Genomic DNA, 21,551 nt, shown 5'->3' with positions numbered 1-21,551 from the left:
ATTAGCTGCAGCCCATGGGCTCTGTACTGTAGCTCAGTGGCATGCGAATCCCAGTAGTGATACAGAGCCTCAGACACAGAGAAGCATCCCTCTGACAGTGCATGAGTTGGGGAAGAGACAAGCCCTGTGGTGCAATCAGGACATCACACGGTGGATCTACCCAACCAGCACAAGCAGAAACTAGGCTATTCAAGAACAATGGATGGAACGAATCACTAAACAAACATATAGGGCTGTTAAGTGATTCATTTTGTCGTCAATTATACTGTAAACCGACAATTAAATTATTTTCCATATTATTTTTTCTGTTTGCTATATAAAATGCCAGATTTTATATGTGTCAGATTTTTAGCGCTATTGAGCTCTTTCATCCGTTGTGTCTCCACTGCAAACAGGACCTAAAGGACTTACCAATGCAGCCTTTGCTCCATGATCACCATTATAATTAGATGAACTAAAATGCCATGGCAGCTGCAGCAAATACGCTCACCACACTGATGCACTGTTGTTAAATCCATAATTAGCATTAATGTATTCAGCTACAATAACCTAAATATTCTTACTACGCAAATGATCACCATGGAGAACAAAAACACTTCAAATTTCTATTTTTCATTCTGTCGCTCACAGGCTACATATATACCATCAAAACTTTGATTAGTTAAAGGCTATTTTTCAGCTGATGTTAGTTTGTTCATTTAGTGCATCTGATCTTACAGCTAAATGAATTATTGTTTACATTTAGCTTATGTGCATAGGCCACTTACGGTATGTCTATGTACGTCCTTCGGTCTGTTTAATACAGTATATTCATGTATATTTACATACATCCTGACAATGTGCACACTATTCTTCTTATCAATTTACATTTATCCATATTGGTTTTATATTTTGCTGCTTATATTTTCCTTTTCATTTATTGGACCCGTAACAAGTACATTCCCCTGGTGTGGGAATTCTTATATTATTTTACCTTATCTTAAAATATGGCACTTGTCTTCCACCGACACCTTGTTTAAGCTTAATTTACATCACACGCCAATGCAGGAGCCGCCAAGCAGTTTTAGGGCCGCTCAAGAGGAACTTATTTCACCCCCAGACAAGTTCCTGAAAGTGATAGTGCAGGGGGCAGTTCCTGATTTTGGGACATAAAAAGGTGCGCGCTGTGGAAACGGCCCTAATGAGGATGCTGTGAAGTACAGCTAGCAGTGTTTAAGTTGACTAATACAATAACCATCCAATTAGGGCAGTGCAGAACTGAGGATGCGCTCTTTGACGTCCAAAACACCCAAGTGACTGTGGAATCAAAACAACTCTTTAATGAGGTAGGGCTAGGAGCACTGTAGTGACAGAACTGGAAGGGTAGCAAGTAATGCACTATTCCATTGCCAGCAGCAAATAGACAGACTCAGCGTAATGATTACAAGATAAAATACCTCAGTCTACACCAGGTCCTCAAGATAAGAGGAGTCTCCACTGTGCTCTAGCACAGCTCCCACTCGTGTTACCTCCCCATTAGAGCCAAGGAGCTGTGCCCAAAAGCATAACGCTCACATCACAACGCTCACATATGCTCTATCAATTAGGCTTTCCTCAACACCCCTTCCTGATCTGTTGGATCGTGGCAAATAATCTTCCATTGCAACAACTTTCTCAAAAATAAAACCCAGAGTTGTACATTTAAAAAAAAAAAAAAAAAAAAAAACGAAAACAAACATCATCTCCAGTGACTAGAAAAGCACATAGGCCTATATTGTGTGTGTATATAGGCCTGTTCAGTAACAAACTGTCCAAAGAGCTGTGGTGGAGGCATTCACACACCACTCCACACCAGACACATTGTCATTACAAGGCCATGAAAGGGAACAAGTGTTCTCTTGCCCACTCAATCTGCTCCTCTCACTGTCCTTCAGTAGGAGAGCAGCATTGTCAGACATGAGAGATGGAGGTGGCCGTCCCTGGCCACCTATGAACCTCTATTTCTCTTTTACTCTAAAGATGACACTGACATAGGCGTGAAGGGATCGCTTATTTGCACACTCATATGTTCTCATTTATTTTATTCTTCCCAATGAGGCAGGGGTGACGAGCAAACCAAATCGCCTGTAAAAACAAAGTTAATCGTAATTTTCGTGTTATGTTTTCAAAGGGCATAAGAGTCAAGACGTCAAGAGGGATCCTGTGTGGCCTTGATCCCCACTCATACTCCCACGGGTATGCATTTCCTTTTGATATTGACTGACCTTTTAGCCTACACCATATTGCCTTGAACAAAGTGTAAGGTTCTGCTGGATATAAAAAATAGTTTTTCTCCAGGGGCCTCAAGAGAGAATATCTGAACGGATTGTCAGGCAGTGTTGGACGTAGCTTGCCAGACTGGAGAGAGAGTAGGGGTCTGTACCGGCTGATGTCCTCCAATTCCAGATATGACTAGCTTTCAACCGGCTTAACTGATTGTCATGTATCAAATCTAGTTAATAGATTGTAACAGCCACTGGCACCATCCAGGCTGATACAGCTCAAACAAGACAAAGAGCCAGTGAACTGCACAGCTAGACTTGTGCTCATATTCCCATCAAATAGTGCTGGGCGGCATACCGGTTCACACCGTATACCGGTGTATATTTTCGTTATGATATGAATTTTTAATATACCGCCATACCGGTGTATTTGATTACACAACGTTTGGACCGCTGCGCCGCGCGACAGTGTTTCAGACAGGACTTTCTTCACACGCACACATGGTGCCAATGCGAGGCACAGTGAGGGTAAACACAAAACACCTTAAGTTTTTCCCCGGAAGTATGACCCTTAAGGCTTAATTTCTCCTTAGGTAGGGTGTTTATTTAAGGGTGTTGCACAGAATACCTTAAATTGTTTCTTTAGTTAAGAAAAAACGTTAAGGGTTAGGCTACTGCATTTAAAGGGATTTACCGTCACGAAAATTCTATTGAGATTGTTTAACAGCTGTAACTAGCTGGCTTGTAGGTGATGTTAGTTAGCAACCCACCGAACACAGTGAAGTTTAATGTTCTTATCGTTCATCTCACCTTAAGAATATTCGCTGAAATTGTCCAGGTAGCAAGTAAAGCATGTTATAGACATGCACTGAGCAATACTAGCTGGCTAGTTAATAATGATCCTGACTGTCATCAGTGAACCAAAACGAACTTTGTTAATGTTTTGCCTAGCGAACCGAACCAAAGCTCATGGCAGGCTAACAAGACATCCACATGAAGTTAACGTTAGCCTACCACTAACGTCATGTAAGCCACACAATAACAATAAGGCATGTTTCTGATAGGCCTATTTGACAGAGTAAGCATATTAGCAGAGAGGTTTTATTTTAAATTGTATAATTTTCAAAAAAGTATAATTATTGCAAGTTGCACTACTTTTTGTATTGGTTTTATACAAAATGTTTGTGAAATTTGCACAGTAAAAGTTCTGTATTTTGACTGCAATTGTCTTTGCATTCTGATTAGATTCTTCATTAGAATCATGAGTGGCTCTTTGTAAACAGCATCATTTTCTGGGGCCATGCAAAACTGCATTACCACTAGTCAGTGTGGAGTTATTCTACATCATGACAGTAAAATAGACCATCCTTACTCAATGTACTGCATCAATTCCTCTCCCAACTTGTAGAAAATGCTGTGAACATCTAATTATGCATGGAAAAAAAATTCCGTCATATACCGTGAAACCGTAAGAATTTTGAAAAATACCGTGATATACATTTTTGGTCATACCGCCCAGTACTACCATCGAAGGACAACACATATCCAATTTTACCTATATTTTATGATGGGCATTACCAGCAGATAACCGCTGTGCCAATTCTGACTGTGGCTGGATCGACTGCTCGACGCAGCGAGGTCTTTTACGAGTGTGAGCATTAGTAGCGAGATTTACACTGACAGGGCATCCCGCATCCGCAACCCCAGGATTTACTCACAAGAAAAAAAATCAGAGAGAAAATAAATAAATAAGACAAGGTCGCCTCGAATATGCATCAATGAAACCTATCTAAATGCGGTGCCATTTCGGTTTTGCCTGAGAGTAATAGCAAGCCCCGCAAGTCTCAGCACCTAAGCCTTTACACAGATCAGTTGACAGGGAACAGCAGGTAATCCTTATCACGCATGCTACCATTTATATCTAATGAGGTTGTGACCTTTTGAGGGAAACGAGCAATAGCAGGACTTATAGAGGTGACCTCCAATTGACCCTCCAAAACAGTCCACGCCTATGAGGTGGCCAGCAGAAGGTGAAATGTTCAATATATTTTTATTTATTTCTTTTTTTGGGGGGGGGGGGCTTTATGCCTTTAATTTTGACAGGGCATTGGAGAAGGTGACAGGAAGCGAGAGGGAGAGGGGCCGGACTCGAACCCGGATCCCTGTGAACATGTGGATCCGAATATGGTACGGCCGTTGTAACCAGTTGCACCACAGCGCCCCCCCCCCCCTCCCAGAAAGGTGGACAGTTCTGTGTGCCAGTCCAAGTCAACTTGCCTGAGTGAAGGTCATGAGGCGAGAAGCTACTTCAACACAAAAACAAAGGCTGACCCCACACAGTGCAGATATTTAATAGTTGACAGCAAATAGTGAAAATTACAGCCTTGCATTAGTGATGACATTCAAAAAAACATGCAACTAAAAATAAGATTTTCAGTTAACATTTTTTCCCCCACAAGACACAACGCTTTCCAGACACATCATCATAACAGCAGTGTACACCTGAATCACAACAGCACTATTTTTCAACACAGAAAACAAACTTGCCTTTTGGGAGAAAAAGGCAATGAAAGAGCCTCCAAACAGAAAGGGAGGTTTTTCATGAACAGCTTGCAGGCCCCCTACACACACCCCCCCCACACACAAACACCCTCCAGACGCTCATTGCCTTGGACGAGGCCTTCCCTCCCCAAGGTTTTGGAACATGCTGTGGCACACTTACGTCTTTTTCTGATCGATGTTGGAACATCGATGGCTGGCCGTAGTACATGCTTTCATCAGGGTAGTCACTTTCGACCCCCTCTACAAACTTCTTTCTTGTAGCACTAAACATGCTGTTTGTCACCTGCAGGGGGGAAAAAGGGAAGAGGTTTGTTTTTGTTTCTTTTTTTTTTCTTTTTTAACCGCGGCAAGAATCATTGATGCTCATTTTCAGTGGGGCACAACGACTCCTGCAAGCCTACGACGGGGCAGGGTGGGGTTGGAGGAGTTAACTACCATGGCCAAACTGAGCATCCAACAGGGATGCTGGCTTAACAGCCAGGGAAAGACAGAAAGAGAGGCTCTGGCTGGGCCCCATCGGCAAGCATAGCAGGGCTGAGACCAGAACAGCGTGCTGGTGACAGCACTCGTGGGGGACGAGGCTTATCTCCAAGGAACACATTGCCTCCTCGCGGGCTTCTCGACACAAAAAAACTTAACCCCACTCCTCCCGGTCCAGCTTCCTGCGCTTGATTTAGTAGACCAGCACCGGAGGACGGCAGGCCGTCCGCAGCCATTACAAGCACTAGAAGAGTCTAATGAGCTGCTTCTGTGTGCAGATAAAGAACAAGTCATAGAGGCAGCAACAACAACAACAAAACAGGCACACACATTCGCCTATACTGCAGCTCCTTGCTGTGCGTGCAAATTACTGTCAAAATAAAACAGATGCAAAAAAGCATGACTGCAAGATTTTCTTCCCCACCGTTTCATTTCACTTTAGGAATCAGGCATTATCTGTTATCCAGGCTGCCTGGCTGTAAAGAAAGGCAACGCTCTTTGTTTAGCCGACGTGCTGCACACATGACAACGGATGAGGATGGGGCTGTGGAGAAGCAAAAGAGACAAAGATGCTACCACTGACGTCTCAGAGAGCCTAATCACAAAATCGAATTCCATCATCATCATCACACTGCAATGCTTCTGGTCTACCTAGCTTGTGAAACTCGACACGTCGCCAAACCAAACCACCGCACGAGTTCACAAACTCTCTCTAAAATATTAACAAGGGCAAGCCCTGGTTCACCCTTTGTCTGGTCTATAGTTGCGGGAAGTGAGTGGATTCACTCTGAACCAGATCAAGGCTCCGTTTATTATTGGGGTGGAGTGTTACTTATGAAGCAGAGGCAAAGAGTTTAATTTTTAATCAGACTCGACCTTTGAAGGAGCATAAAGATGAAAAGGAAAGGCTTGCTGGCTAAGCATTAAATCTGGGGCAAGAGCTCCATGACACTGTAATCAAGAGCTTGTTGGGCTGAGCTGCGGGACTTGGGGTACGTGTGTGTGTGTGGGGGGGAATATAAAAATATAAAGACAGGGGATTTGTATTATGTTACAGTGGCGTTTTCATTTGCAGAGTTTGGCAGAGATGTCTGTGGGAAGCCCAACACTGTTTGTTCTTACGCATTTTACTTTTCCCCTCACATTTGTGGTGCACATTTGCATCTCCTTTAGTCTAAAGGCTTTAGATCAAGAATAGTTGGAAAATCTGCAGGATTGAACACCACAAATCACGACGCAATTCTACTTCAGACATGTGTCCCAAGCACATCATTATGCAAGGTGATTTGGGAGAAAAACATTGCCTATTTAAAACAGACAATTTTGGGACAATGTATCCTTAGTTACTGGAAGATAGGAAAAAGATCTGCATCAGCTTGAACACCCTAGGCTCTGGAGGACTGAGGGAGGCACAGTGCAAAGCATCAGAAGACCGTGAATGGAGAGACAGGGGAGCTTGTTGAGACGCTTGTGCTTTGTGTCCCCACAGCTTTGGCACAGGCCTCTGTGGCAGGGGAGCTTAAGAGCAATGCTAGCGCTAACAGCCAGGGACAGATGGCTATGTTTATTTATTTATATTCTCTGAGATGTCAGGGATATCTGGGGTGCAAGGGATTACCGAAACAAACAAAAACAGAAAATAAATGCTCCTCTTCACTGTGAGGTACAGCTTCACATAATCTCTTTTCAAGATAATATATCGATAATGACAATAGCTCCCATTCACAGTTTTTTTTGTTTGTTTGTAAGCTATTTGGTGTGTGGATTATCTCATTTTTTTTATACTCTTGTATTGGATCCTGTACCGCTCCAATTTTGGCCTGGGATGTGTGTGGCCTTAGCCAAAACTGCTTCTTCCAGGATCGTGATGCCTACAGCCCAGACAAGTGCTCATTCCTTTCAGATTACTGTGCACATCTGGCTGTGCATAAAGAGGAGATGGATCACTCATCAAACACAGTACTGATTTTTTTTCTTACATGGGTGAAAGATGGGGAGAGAAATTACATGAGACAAGCCCAACATGCTGCAAATGAGGCGAGTCATGTTGACTGAGGCAGGTGTCGTGGTGTTGTATTTGACTTTTAAGAAAAAAAAAGAAACATGTGATGCATCACTATTGTAACTAATCAATAGCTCATGGATGAAACATATATGCTAATAGTTTAAAGTTAATAAACAAATACACTAAAAGGAATCATTTACAGATTAAGGCAGAAATTAAGGCCTCACTCAGCCTCTCGGAAGGGTAACATATTAAATCACGGGCTAGTTATCAATGTAAGCTCATACGGTCTAGTGGTTTTATCAAGAAATACGCAATCCCTTCCTCTGTTCTCTTGTGACCAAGCACACTTAACAAACACATCCAGGGCATCAGAGACACACCAGTTGCAGGAGGCTCAAGTGTGGGAGAGGACACTGGAACTCATTAGATTCATGTGTCTAAGATGGACACTTCCTGAAGTACACACAGCCATGGTAATCAGACTCCTACAGAACTGCTAGGCGACTGAAGTGAGGCACCATGAAGTTGCACTGAACAGCAAGCTTAATTGATTCAGAAATCTGTCTGAATGAAATTAAATTAAGTAACCTTTGGTTGCTTTATTTTGTAAACAAGGATTAGGCTTCTTACCAGTACAGCAAAGACAATCATATCTACACTTCAGACTGCATTTTGTTGGTGATGGTGTGTGTGTGTGTGTGTGTGTGTGTGTCCGAACGCGACCATGTGAGGCAGCTGTGGGTCTTTGATTGTACTGGCACAGATGTAACATCTGTGGCGGCAAAGCAAAATGGCAATTAAAGTCTTGTGATCTTTGAAGGTTGGACTCCGAAGTAAAACAGATGCAGTTCAATAAAGGGGCCCATGGAAGCAGTGTCAAACAGCCCGCGAGAGCTTTCAGGAAATATGATGCGAGTTCCACAGAGTCCTATTCTTAAAATATGAATACCAAATCTCACTTAGTAAGTCAGATTAAACCAGTGTGGTACCATCCCCCAGCAACAGCACTGCCAGCTTGTTCTAACTTCATGGCACGCTGACGGAGCCTTGTTCTCATATTACAATACCAACATCTCCATGAAATATGCTGTTACATGTTACATAAAACAAGGACTGTTTCTTATTATATAATGGTGATGAAAGGCAAGTCTTTTGGAGACAAAGTAAAAACGCATCAACTGCTTTAGGTTTGCAAAGCAAAAACAGGCCTTCAGGCCATCACCGTCATCATACACAACCCAACTGACTAATCAGACCTAGTTGAAGCTGGAATCACAACTTGTGCAGATTTGCCAGGCCTACTGTTATGAGACTCATAAGCAGCTGTTTCTTAAAAAGTTCAAACATCAAATTCTAGAGCATGCTGCTTTCTGTATTTCGGTGAGCACTGAACTCTCTCTGTATAATTGATCCTGTTCAAACTGACCTCACGGTTACATAATCACATCATCTCTGTAAAAGCCAACTGCACCTCCTTCTCAGTGGGTGGAAGACAAGGCCTCTGCTGCTGAAATGGCACAGGAGTTGGTACAGACTCTACCTCACACAGATCCCCATCAGTAAACCATCAGCCACGAGAATTCTGCTGAAGTCCTTGGCTGAGAAGTGATTGGCTGTGCTTGGACTTCCTTGCTGAAGTTCTTGGCTGATTGTGTGCTCAGCATGTGTCAGATATGAAAATGTACCTCTTGTGGGGTGGTATTCAATAGGAACAGTAGGAGTGACACCTAGTTTCGTTCCTAATTTTAAAAGCCAAGTGTCAGGATCTACACTACTTCTACCAGTGTGGTTCGTTGTCTTGTGGGGTGGGATCTGGTTCTATAAATGAACGGTAGGTGTGGCTGTGTGGCATCCAGTTTTCAAAAGCCAAGTGTCTTGCTGACGCGTTACTTTACATCTCATCCCTGGGTTCTCTTTTATAATATGGCAAAAATTACGAATATTCTCCTGGAATTGGACAGTAAAACAGTTTTCATAGCAGAACCCCCACAATAGCTTGCCGTGTAATTGCTCAAGCTTTTTTCAATAAGTAGAAAACACACACACAGTGATGGGAAGATTACTGACAATCACACCCACAAGTACAACCAAAACAAAAAACAGACCAACAACACTCTATACATTATCCACTGTTCCTCACCGCAGACTGGGGGTTAATAGGGAGGGCCTTTCTTCAGCCAATGGCAGCCCAGTAAATGAGAGCAGCCACCAGCCATTGGCAGCCGAAGACAAATAAAGGCGAGAGGGGGGTGGGAGGAGCAGACAATGTTGCCATCTGTGCAGCAGATCTGCAGACAACATCATCTCCTTCCCACACACACACACACACACACAATACGCCCAGTAGTGTGCCCTATGCTACAGCTGTGATGCAATGACAGCAAGGCATTAGGTCAGAGTGAAACAAAGCTGCTGGCAGCTGTGGGAGGATAGACTACGTTCACATCCATTGTGGGCTGTGAAACAGAACTGCCAAAATGCATTAGCAATAATCAGATACATTCATCTTTTTATCTTTCTGATTAAGCCAACAATATACGGGTGAGTGAGGTTAGAAGTTGAGAGGTTAGAAGTAGACAGTTAAGGTTACGTCTGTAAGCCCAGAAATCTCATCGGACAACAATTCAGCACTCAAGCACTGAAAACAGCGCCCGTCTTTATTCACTTATCTGATAGGCCTGCCACACGGTGGACCGCTCTGAGGCCTTGGCCACAATGGGTGAGCCTACACACGGTCTCCCAGCTTGCTGAAATTCCACCTCCACACACATCACACAAAACCCACTCGTCCTTTCAGGAACACTGCACACTCAACACGGAAGGGACGCAGTCCCCAGACGCCATTGTCAGCCACAAGAACTCGGTGTTCTCTACCTAACCTGAATCTAACCTCCCCTTAATGCAAAATGGTGATTTCATAACTAGGGGATAAGGCATAGGAGACATTTATCCTTCTTAATATGAGTCACCTTTTACTTCCCTAGGTCCAACATCATCTTCCTTCTAAAAAGTGGTGGGCTATAGAGAGTAGAAGCTAGGGCTGGGTGGCATAATTTGACAAAGTCCTGGGTGGGGAGCGTGATCCATAAGTGTGTGTGTGTGTGTGTGCGCATCTATTAACAACTGCACAATTATTCAAACTCTAAAAGCCTCCTCAGTCTAGTGGTGCAAGTAGAGGTTATGGAAAAGTACTTTAACAACCATTTTATTTTCGAGGTCACTGCCAGAAAGTCAGTCAGAGGGCGAGTCATTTCTGGTACGATAATTCACCTGGGAACATTATTCTGTAAAGATGACAATTTAAAAAATACGCACTCTAACCACATTAGATATTCAAAATATCATAAAGAGGTTAAGTTTAAGCATGGATTCTTTCTCTACTTCCAAGGCAAACAGTTTAACCTTCTAAAGACCAGTTGCAGAACTGGTCCCAACTTCAAGGCCAGAGCTCCAAAGTATTTAGCGAGAGTGAATATCTGCATTGTAAAGGCAACTTCACGGACACGTGCTGCCGGAAACATGGCCCTACACTTAACCTGCTCTTCATTAAAAACGTAAACAGATGCAAATGTATTCATGGCCCCACTCGCGCATATAATACCCACTCAACATCAGCTGTGCAGCTCTGTCCTGCGGATGAGTAAGGACCTGGCAGGCCCAGGAGCCATGGAGGTGGGCACGCTGCCAACAAAATGCTTGCCCTCCATCCACATACACAGACGGGTCTGTGACAGAGACATGGGTGTGTGTTCAAAGTGGGTGTGTGTGAAGGCTGCCAGGAGGTGAGACAGATACAAAACACACACAACCCTAATTTCCTCCAGCTACTGCACTCTATGCCCCGTCTTCTGTGAGACCAGATGTGCTGTGCCCCGATTGGCCCAGATGTTGAGCTTGGTGGGTGGGATGGAGGGTGGAGGGAATGAGGGCTGAAAGGCAAACGATGACCCAAATCTCAAAATCTGGCCAAAGAGAAGAGACTCTTCCCCTGGGCATGATGAAGCCTACCCGATAAAGGAGAGATGGAGGGGGAGAGAGAGAGAGAGAGAGAGAGAGAGAGAGAGGGAGGAAGAGAGAAACAGAGGGTGAGAGATTGAAGAGATGAGATAAGAGAATGTAAGACAGAAAGGATGATTAATAGTAGGGCGGAACAGAGAGATGTAGCAAGAGTGAGTGAGAGAAAGAGAGAAAGAGGGAGTGAGTGTGAGAGAGAGGGAGGAAGGAAGAGAGCAAGAGGGTGAGAGATTGAAAGAGAGAATGTAACACAGAAGATAGATGAATAGTAGGGCGGAACAGAGAGATATAGCAATAGTGAGGGAGAGAGGGAGAGAGGGAGAGAGAGGGAGAGGGAGAGAGAGAGAGAGAGAGGGAGGGAGAGGGAGAGGGAGGGAGGGGGAGAGGGAGAGAGAGGGAGAGAGAGAGAGGGAGGGAGGGAGAGAGAGGGAGAGGGAGAGGGAGAGAGAGGGGGAGAGGGAGAGAGAGGGAGAGGGAGAGGCTCATCTCACACTACATGCCTTTTCTCGCCTTTTCAGGCACACTAGCTTCTCCTCCTGCTGCTCCTCTGAATCTAACAATGACCAGCTGGCTGCAAAAGAGCCTCCACACACAGATGATCTTGTTCCCTCAGTGCCGCTTCAGTACCCCAAAGTCAGTGGGGGTGTGGTGGACATGGACACACCACAGGGCGTGTTAGGGCCTGAAACCCAACAGGCCTGGCATATGGGCAGCCGTGGCCTACTGGTTAGCACTTCGGACCTGTAACCGGAGGGTTGCCGGTTCGAACCCCGACCAGTAGGCACGGCTGAAGTGCCCTTGAGCAAGGCACCTAACCCCTCACTGCTCCCCGAGCGCCGCTGTTGATGCAGGCAGCTCACTGCGCCGGGATTAGTGTGTGCTTCACCTCACTGTGTGCTGTGTGTTTTTCACTAATTCACGGATTGGGATAAATGCAGAGACCAAATTTCCCTCACGGGATCAAAAGAGTATATATACTTATACTTGAATATGGGCTAATGACCACCACCTGACCAACTAACCAATTGTATTCCTCCCCCAAATCAGGTTGCAGTGACAAAACCCAAACTGATTTGCAGGATGGGCATATTTCACATTAGGAAAAGCAGGACACAGCACAGTGCTATTTCTTTGCCTGGTGGTGAAGAACTGTGTCAGCGCAACACATAGCAATGAGAAGCAGAGGACTCCTCTCCCTCCGGCACAGATGATGAAAGCTGGACCGCTTCGCCGGAACATGAATCAGCGGCGACACGTGGAGCTTTCCCCTGATTAAGAGCCAGGGCTCAAGATACCAAACCCACTCTCCATCTCTCCCTCTCTCCAAGTCGACCACTGTTTGGCACTGTACCAAGGAGCAGCAGAGCCTGGTGAAATGAATATGGCTCTACTGTAATGATCCACATAGCCTTCTTAGTCTCGGGGATTCACACAGGTTAGCAGAAGAGATTGAAAGATATAGGAGTTTTTGGAAGGTAAGCTAAAATCACTTGGTCAAGGCTTTTGTTTTCTGATAAGAGAATTAAGGGCCCTGTCAAACAAGTTGCGTGACGAGTCGAGCAAAATCAAAACTGTCCACGGAACTCTATATGACCAGTGTGTGTGCATATGAACAAAATAAATGTCAGTCCTTAGCGTTAAGTGTCATATTCTCAGTGCTTACACTGAGTGCAGAGTAAAACTTCCAGACGGGTCCAATCATGAATCCATTATGGTGGTCAAAAGATCATGTTAAATTACATTAAATTACAAGGCCGACAAACTCCATTTCAGCTAACCTGACATTTCTAAAGAAATTAGAGACAATGGTTATAACCTTACATGGCCTATGTAAGTGCTGACTGCCCTCAGTTCTGTGCAGAGCTATGGCACTTCCATCAGAACAGAAATGATCTATGATCAGAGAATAACAAGAAACCAAGATAATGGTTGACACATTTCTTGGCACTGCCGAATTCTCTAAATAGGAAATACCCCAAACACTGAAACACAGTGTGGTGAAGCCTAAATCTCATTGCCATGGCAGAGGTTGGTCTAGCCTGCTTCTGTTCTCCTCTCTGGACAACACAAATTCTTTATTGTTATACAGCTCTTGGCAGCAGTGGAAGTTTAAAACACTGGTCTCAAACAGCCACATCTGATAGACTAATTCCTATTTCAAGGGTCATAGCAAACTTTCCACAGTGGAAGTTTTTTTTTTCTCTCCAGATAGTTCTCACACTAAATGTTATGAACTACAATATTCCAGAAAGGATCTTTACTTCTCCATCTCCCTTCTCCTTACCATTCCACTGCAATGCCAATCAACCACTTGGCTTTGGAAGGCTGCCAAGTTCCAAAACCGGAGAGTGCGCTTCCCCTTGTGTTCCTGCCCTGAATGCCCAGCACAGCGACCACTGAAGCACGCTGTCTGTCATGCAGTGACGTCAATCTCTTTTGACAGGAGAAAGTCCCAGGTGACAGGTTTATATTTCTCTACCTTCTTGGAAGATACTCATTAATTTCTGTACACCCGAGTAGGCCTATATTTTCATTCGCTGTCAAATTCTCGTCCAATATTAATGGCTGCTTCAGTGCATAGAAGTGTGCAAAAGGGAAAAATCTGATGTATCTGCAAGCCCTCCTCATCCTAGCAGGACAATGATACAACATGGATAGATACATTCAATCCAACATATGGTTTGAGATCACAGACACTTAATTATTTAGCAGGCCTGTTGTCGCTGGAGACTAGCTCCTCAGATGGGAAAGAGGGCAGTCAGAGGGATTCTCTAGACAGTTCACATACAAGCCAAAATCCCTCGACAGTGAAGGACCCGTTCAACAGAATCTCAGGACAATGTGACACTGCTCTTGCCTAGTAACTTGAGTGGCAAATGTAGGTTAAACCTCAAGATTTTGCCTTCAAAGGAGGGTGCTCCGAATATAAGTGAATAGTGATCGATTTGATGAATGCATGGTCAAGTCTGCAAAATGGGCCTATAATATTTCCATACAATTAAAAATGGTCTTTCACTGAGAACTAAGCTGTGCTGGATTGCCTTCACCCCATCAATAAACGGGATCCCTTAGTCACTGTGCCGGAAGTGAACAATACTTCACATCCGCTGGACTTGGTCCAATGCTTGAAGGCTGTTCTGGCAGACCTAAAGACTGGGTCAGAGCAGACACGTGCAGTGTCGGGAAGGCGAGGTTTTAGCAAACAATGGGCTGCTCTTGACTGCAGAGCACTGACCAGTCAATGTTTCATCCCAATTGGAATTGAAACACAGTTTTTCCTCTATTGCAACTTGTCTGGACATGGCTTTGGGCATGGAGGGTTCTAATAAATTACACTCTAGAGCTGAACCAGAAAAACGTCAAAGGAGAGACTAAATTTAGCCAGTGATAGAAAGAAAGAAATAAACATTGCTACTCTGACCACTTCACATAGAGGGCCACTGGATTTACAATGGGAGACTGAAGTGCCACACTCGAACACCAACAACGTTCAAGAGGCTGAAAAAATTTAGGCTATCACCTCCTTGGCTATGAGGACAAAGACCATTAGGAACTTGGTCGAACAGGGCAAGTTGAAACAATGAGGCATCCCCAGGGGGAATAACTGGTTTGAGGGTAGGCTTACTCTCCACTGATGCAGAGCAGCATCGCAAATGACATTTCACAATCACAATACACCATAGGCGGAGTGAAGTCAGTGGCCGGTGAATGTTTACATGTGCACTACGCAAAATACTGGACATAAGTAAACAAGTCCACCTCATGTGAAAATGCCTCAGTTCACACCCTCAAGAACATTTATAAAGGGTAGATGGGGACAAGCGTTTATATTCATACGAGGCAGGACAAACAGGTCAACTGTATTCATTCAATGGGCATGACACTGGGAAGCTGTCTAGACTCCACAAACATGGGGGTGGGCAGGGGGAATTGAAAATGCCATAGTTTGAGGATTATAATGCAGGCGTCCTAGATGCTGTTATTTCAGTTGAGAGAAAAGTACTTCAAAGTGCATTGCACAAAACTGTAGCCTACAACATCTGCTTGATAAACCTGTAACAAACACTGGTTGCATTGACTCTTCTTGCATTTGACTGTGAAGTCACAAATCACCATATTAAGCCAAGTGAGCACAAGGCATTGCTTTCAGTGGTCCTATGGATGTAGCTTTAGGTTGCTTAAAATTAACAGTCTTAAACAAGGTGCTTTCTGCCATCGTAATCCCAGACGTCAACACTAAATTAAGTGGAAAAGATGATACACAAATTTCTTTCTTTTCAGACTTTTTCACACGAGCACTTTAAGGAGCAGACATATTGTCAGGTAGGCCTTCTACCTGAAATAGGTGTTTGCAATGAATTTCTCCTAATCTAGCTAAGTAAGAGAAAACACTGTTAAATGTTGTCTTTCAAAATGCATACAAACATGAACACTTTTCCTAGATGTCATCTCTCTGGGAGGCCTTCACATTCAGATAACCGAATGAAGGCCAGCTAAGATTTCCATCTCCCAGGGCCAAGAACAAAACAACCTTGTGCAACCCTGTGTCTCATCCTTACCAAAAGCCCACAGTGGAGGGCTCCCAGTGGGGTCGGCCTAATACAAGCCTTGCCCAGCTAACGCTTTGTTGGTTACAAAAAGTACCTCAGCAGGGAGAGCCAACAAATCCAATCCCTCTCAAACGAGCTTGAAATAGAAATGGTGTTCATACAGACTTAATGATCGATTGATTCCAACCCCCTACGCAGAGCAACCTCAGGTGGATGGAACGCGATGTGGGGAGCTGTGTGATCGTACTGATGAGGATACTTTGAGAGAGGACACACGCGTACACGCACACACACACGTGGGTAATTGACTTCAAATTGAAAGTGACTTCTGGAACATTTTGCATTTCCTTTACATAATATTGGAACAGGCTAACAGGCTAAGGCTCAATTGTGACTCTTCACTCATGACTAAATTTTCAGAATAAAAACTTTGCTGAACGAGGTAGGCTATGCTGAGCCTACAAAGAAGTCAGGTTAACAAGTATTCCAGGGATGGCGGGATGGCAGTGTGCCCCCCCCCCCCCCAATCATATTTTATTAGTTGTGTAAATATTGCCGTGTTTATTGCTGCTGAAATTCTGCCCTGCATGGCAATGCTGGAAGAGAGAAAACTCATCTTAAGGCACCTGAGGGCTTTCCCTTAACACAGTGACAGAAAATCTTTCCACACCTTTGGCCATCGTGCATTATTAGTCTGCCTTGATCAGGAAGGGACGTATAACATCCATTAGCTGATGGGTATATCTGGATGCATCAACAAAAACAATTAAACGTGTGTGTGTGTGTGTGTGTGTGTGTGGGTGGGTGAGCGAGAACCAGAAAAGTCCATTAATACACCAGTCACCATTTACTGATGTTTTGACCTGCACAGAGAGAATGAAACAAACTAAAATTTACCAAAAAACAACATGGGCTGTCCCTGACAAGAAAAAACAAGCAGCATATATTCCACACTGTGTTCAGGCTCTGTAATCTCCCAGCTCCATATACCCAGCAAAACCACCACTGAATTCAGGACTTAATAGTCTCTAAAATGAAACTTGGGCATGAAATTTAGGACATCTTTCAGTTAGGGGTATGTGACAGTGGGCAGTGAAAGGATGGGGTGCTGAGGATATTTTCCTGGCTCCGAGCAATCAATCTTTTCACAGAGCAATCCACAGAGACAGAGAGACAGAGAGAGAGAGAGAGAGAGAGAGAGAGAGAGAGAGAGGAGGAATTCTTCCTTTCTTAAATCACCAGCGAGAATCCCTTGGGGACAAACGGATGCTGATGCTCGTCTAAATGATGTCAGAAGTGATATAACGAACATACAGGGACAAGACGGATGAGAAGCATGGGGTCTCTGGGAAGCTGGCAAACATCTCTTCCACTTATTACATGGTGCCCTCCTCGCTTGGACAAAAGAGCCGCAATTCATCTGCTCTGCTGTGGGAAAGTCTTTAGTCACAGCTGCAGCTGATTTGGATATTTAATAAATTAGGAGGGTAGAAGTGGATAGGTTGCATGCCAACAGTATGCAGAGAAAGTGAGTGCAAGTGCGTGTGTGTGTGTGAGTGAGTGAGTGAGTGAGAGAGAGAGAGAGAGAGAATGAAGAAGACCAGCAAGGAGACTGATCACAGATTTCTGTGAATACTCCTTAACCAATTTAGAATGTAAAAACAAAGCTGTGGCAAAACACATCATCAGTGCTCTGATGCATGTAACTTCTAAGACTGCCTGGTTTGCTGCAGTCACACTGTAAGCCTTCCAGGGAAAAATCGCTTTTCATCGTTACATTCAGATGGGATTCCCTACCTGGCATTCACCTTGATTTTTCACTGTACTGTTTTTAGATCAAAGCCAGCAGTGTGTCCCTCATACTCCCACTAGCCTAATATAAAAAGTAAAACAGCCCCCTTTGAAACTGACAGTACATGGGTAATGGCAACTATGCATAACAGACAAAGACATGTTGTAGACTAGTCTTGGCACAGTTGATTGCACACAATCTATAAAAAAAATATTTGTTCATCATGCAGAAATATAGCTTTGGTGAGAAAGAAAAGCCGAGATAAATGCACTGCCCACAGTTCTCACTAGTCTCACATAGTTCTCTCCTTAAAATTTGGTTCAGGTTTGGCAGTGAAAGCTAATGTAAATATTATGTCCAATAGAGAGAAGGCTTACACAGGGCAAATTTCGAGGTAAAGATGGCATACTTCAGTTGTCATTCCTCAACTGTAACAAATTCCTCAAACACAGCATCAGTTGACTAATCTCAATACCAAGGAACAAGTAGGAAGCCGAATGCCTACTGCCAAACTCAATGAAATAGTCTTACTATCTACTGCTAAATAGGCTATCAGTCGAGGCCACAGAGGTATGACTTGGGAGAACAAGTACAATAGGTACATAATTATAAGAAACTAACTATTATTACGTTAGCTTACTCCCACTATCACATATGATTAAAACCGTTATCTTACCGTACTATGTTAAAACGTTAGTTTCTCTTGTTCTTACAAACTTCCGTGAATTACAACCCCACTGCCACAAGTACAACCAACAGAGCTGCCTCATAAACGTTTAAAAACCGGGGTCTCTTCACCATCTGTAACATTACTTTAAATAGTGGTGACGTGGTTATTGGCAAGTCGGAGATAACGTTACTGTATTTAACATTATATTGAATCATGTAAATGCTAAATCAGCAAAAAATGAATTAGCGTAACGTTACCTAAAGCTACCGATCTAACGTGTCCCAGGTGGGTTACCACCAAGCAATTCACAAGGCTATTACCTGATGTAATGAGCCCGCTGACTAAGTCAACCACTGCATCAATCAACACATGTCCACCTAAACTGTTTTCAGTAATGAAGCAAAAACGTTTACCAAAAAGCTAACCTTATCAACAGTTAACGTTTGTCAGATAGCCATTCAGCCCTAACGTTAACGTTAGTCTGCCAGATGAGTAGCTAGCGTTAGCACACAGCGATATCTCCCCCCTGTAAGGTTAGCCAGAAACTCTGTAGGTTGTTTGTTAGCTATATGTGACCAACCACGTACAGACCAGGATTTACCAAATGTTAGATTTCAATAAGTTGCATTAGGGATGGCTACAATAAAGTAACTTAACAGCCTAGTTATGCAGAGTGGCTGACTGCAACCCCGTGCCAGTGACAATCTGGTAACGTTATAGCCACAAATCATACTACAATGTTTCAATGGACACACATTCAAAAGCCAAAAGTGTAACATTATATCATTTCTACATGCTGTTGTCTACGTTAAGTGGCAAACCATAGCTTTCTTGCAATACACTGAGCTAGGAAAACGGATATTACCTGGCTGGACGGGCTGGAGTTAGCTAGGTCTCGTTAAAATGACAATTATTTGGCTAACGACCTAGCGATCAAAACGTTAACATTATTTGGCTGTTGCAGCTAAAATTGAACACAGAGTTGGCACTTCTGCAAATTTCAGTAAACATTAAACTTGATTACACACAGATAAACAGTCGAATTACGTTGGGTTCATTGCATTCTTCAAAATGCATAACGATATACCAATCAATCAATTTGAGTAAGATTTTGATTAGGAACTTCATGGCTTCATAATCAACATAATAAGCAATAGCTAACATAGCACTTGCAATGGTGAGGGACCAGGTTGGATGGCTAGACGGCTAAGTAGCCACGACCAGTAAAGCTAATCTTACCTACCAAAGGCCCTGGTGGGTTTCTGTTCCCAAATCTTAGCATGATAGCCTAGCTTACTATTTCGCTCCCTTTTTTTAAATCTAAGCTAGCGAGGTAGCTTTAACAGCTTGACTACAACGAAGCCCTGCTATCGTTAGCCGCTGTATTGGGCCTGTTATGGCTCCGTCCAAGGTCCTCGGTCCCTCTCGAATTATACAGCCGAGACAAAAACTACAAGCGATAAACCTACCGATCGGTTGTGGCCCACCGACCGGACAAAATAACACAAAATTTACATCATTAAGTACCGAAATATTTCGGGTTCTCCGTGCATCTATATCCTTATTGACTAAAATGGATACTGTTGCGGAAAAAATCGGAGAAAAAAAACTCACCGCATTAATTTCTCTTCTTCTCGTAGATCCAAGATGGCTGTGTGTATTCCACAACTGAGGATGCTGGGTGAATGGCCTTTACCCTCTGACCTCACCTCGACCTCCAAAGCAATTTCTCAGGCGCAACTTTTGCATTTGCCAACCAGTATAAAATCGTTTAGATAGCAATACTGATATTAATAATTATAATAGTAACAACAATGATTATTTAGCCTACAATAATTATAGTCTAACAACAACAATAATGTCATCATCTGCAGCAGCAATAGGCCTACTAGGCTACTATAATAAAACATAAACATTAGTAGTGGTAGGACCTAGTAATAGTAGTAGGCTAGTAATATTAGTAGTAGTAGTAGTATTGTAATTCACTATTAGCTGGCTTACCTGCTTGTGTAATAAGATCATTACAACTGATTAGGACATATGTAGTCCTCTCCTAGTTACTCTCCATTGGCTCCCTATAGTAACCAGAATTACATTTAAATCTCTCACTTTGGCCTATGGTCGCTTACTGGATCTGCTCCTTGTTATTTTAATAATTCAGTAATCAAGACGTACATCCCCAACCACCCACTGCAGTCTTCTGATGAGCGTCTGTTGTGTCAATCAGTCATAAACGCTAGATCTAATAAGACTCTTTTCCTCAGTGGTTCCATGTTGGTGGAATGAGTTGCCCAGTGCTCTTCGTTTCTGTGATAGTTTTGGGTCGTTTAAGAGGGGTCTAAAGGCATATCTGTTCAACATGCACTTAGTTCTTTAAGTGCATCTTATGCGTTATGGTTTGTATAATATTGTTTTATTTCCATTAGGCTGTTGATTAATTTGACATTATTGTTTATTATTGATATTCTCCTTAATGTAGTCTTACCATGTTATTGTTTTTATATTATTGATTGAATGGACTTTATTGTTTATTATTACTTTTTTCCCTCATTTTCATTGTTTATTTCATTAGGCTATTGATTGAATTGATATTATTGTTTATTAGTGCTATTCTCCTTATTATAGTCTGACCAACAATTTAATCTGTTCCCTGTTAAATTTAAATATTATATTGTTTTGTATTTGTATGTCGCTTTGGACAAAAGCGTCTGCCAAATCCCATAACCATAACCACAGTAGTAGTAATAGTAGTATTGTTGTTGTTGTTGTTAGCCTATTATTATATTGTAACACTGTGGACAAGCTCAGGGATAGAGATGGGGGCTAGAGGTGAAGTTTCTGTTGCTGTAGGTTTTATTTGCCTATTCATCTTACAGCCTAGGCACCAGGCAGCAGAAGATGTCCACCCAAGTAATTGACCATCCCTCACCCCAATCATAAACCCATCACAAATGGTTGGCACTATCTTTGACACTGGATGGAGCAGGAGACACACAAACACTTGTGTATGCATGCACACACACGCACAAATAGGGGGGAAAAGGGGGAACACGGGACATGCAGTCCAACAGGGGGTAAATGCCCTTGGCGCTATTCTATTTTAAAATCCCAGCTCAGTTATATTAGATAGATATGTTTTTAGTTTGTTTTCCTCTCACATAATGGCTGGCAGTGAATTATATGGCTGTTGACAGGAAATTTGAATAAAATTGTTAAGGCCTTCCTGTAGGCGTAT

General features: G+C 43.2%; 1 protein-coding gene across 6 annotated transcripts in view; it reads right to left on the bottom strand.

Annotated features, from left to right (window-relative positions):
• Positions 1-20,050, bottom strand: part of LOC121697334 (CCR4-NOT transcription complex subunit 2) — a 36,408-nt gene extending 16,358 nt beyond the window's left edge. For 2 of the 6 annotated variants that reach the window (XM_042078816.1, XM_042078821.1), the window contains exon 1: positions 4,963-5,085. In XM_042078816.1, coding sequence (XP_041934750.1) covers positions 4,963-5,073 — 111 coding nt within the window. In that variant the 5' untranslated portion in view covers positions 5,074-5,085. Of the gene's footprint in view, positions 1-4,962; positions 5,086-5,441; positions 5,551-5,706; positions 5,730-19,559; positions 19,716-19,930 lie in introns of those variants that run through there. The other 4 variants (XM_042078817.1, XM_042078819.1, XM_042078818.1 and 1 more) reach the window with 4 other exon arrangements.
• Between the last annotated feature and the right edge of the window lie 1,501 nt (positions 20,051-21,551).

Source organism: Alosa sapidissima, chromosome 22, assembly GCF_018492685.1.
Source record: "Alosa sapidissima isolate fAloSap1 chromosome 22, fAloSap1.pri, whole genome shotgun sequence".
NCBI lineage: Eukaryota > Metazoa > Chordata > Actinopteri > Clupeiformes > Clupeidae > Alosa > Alosa sapidissima.
Note: the sequence above shows the minus strand (reverse complement) of the source record. Positions and strands in the feature narration are given on the sequence as shown.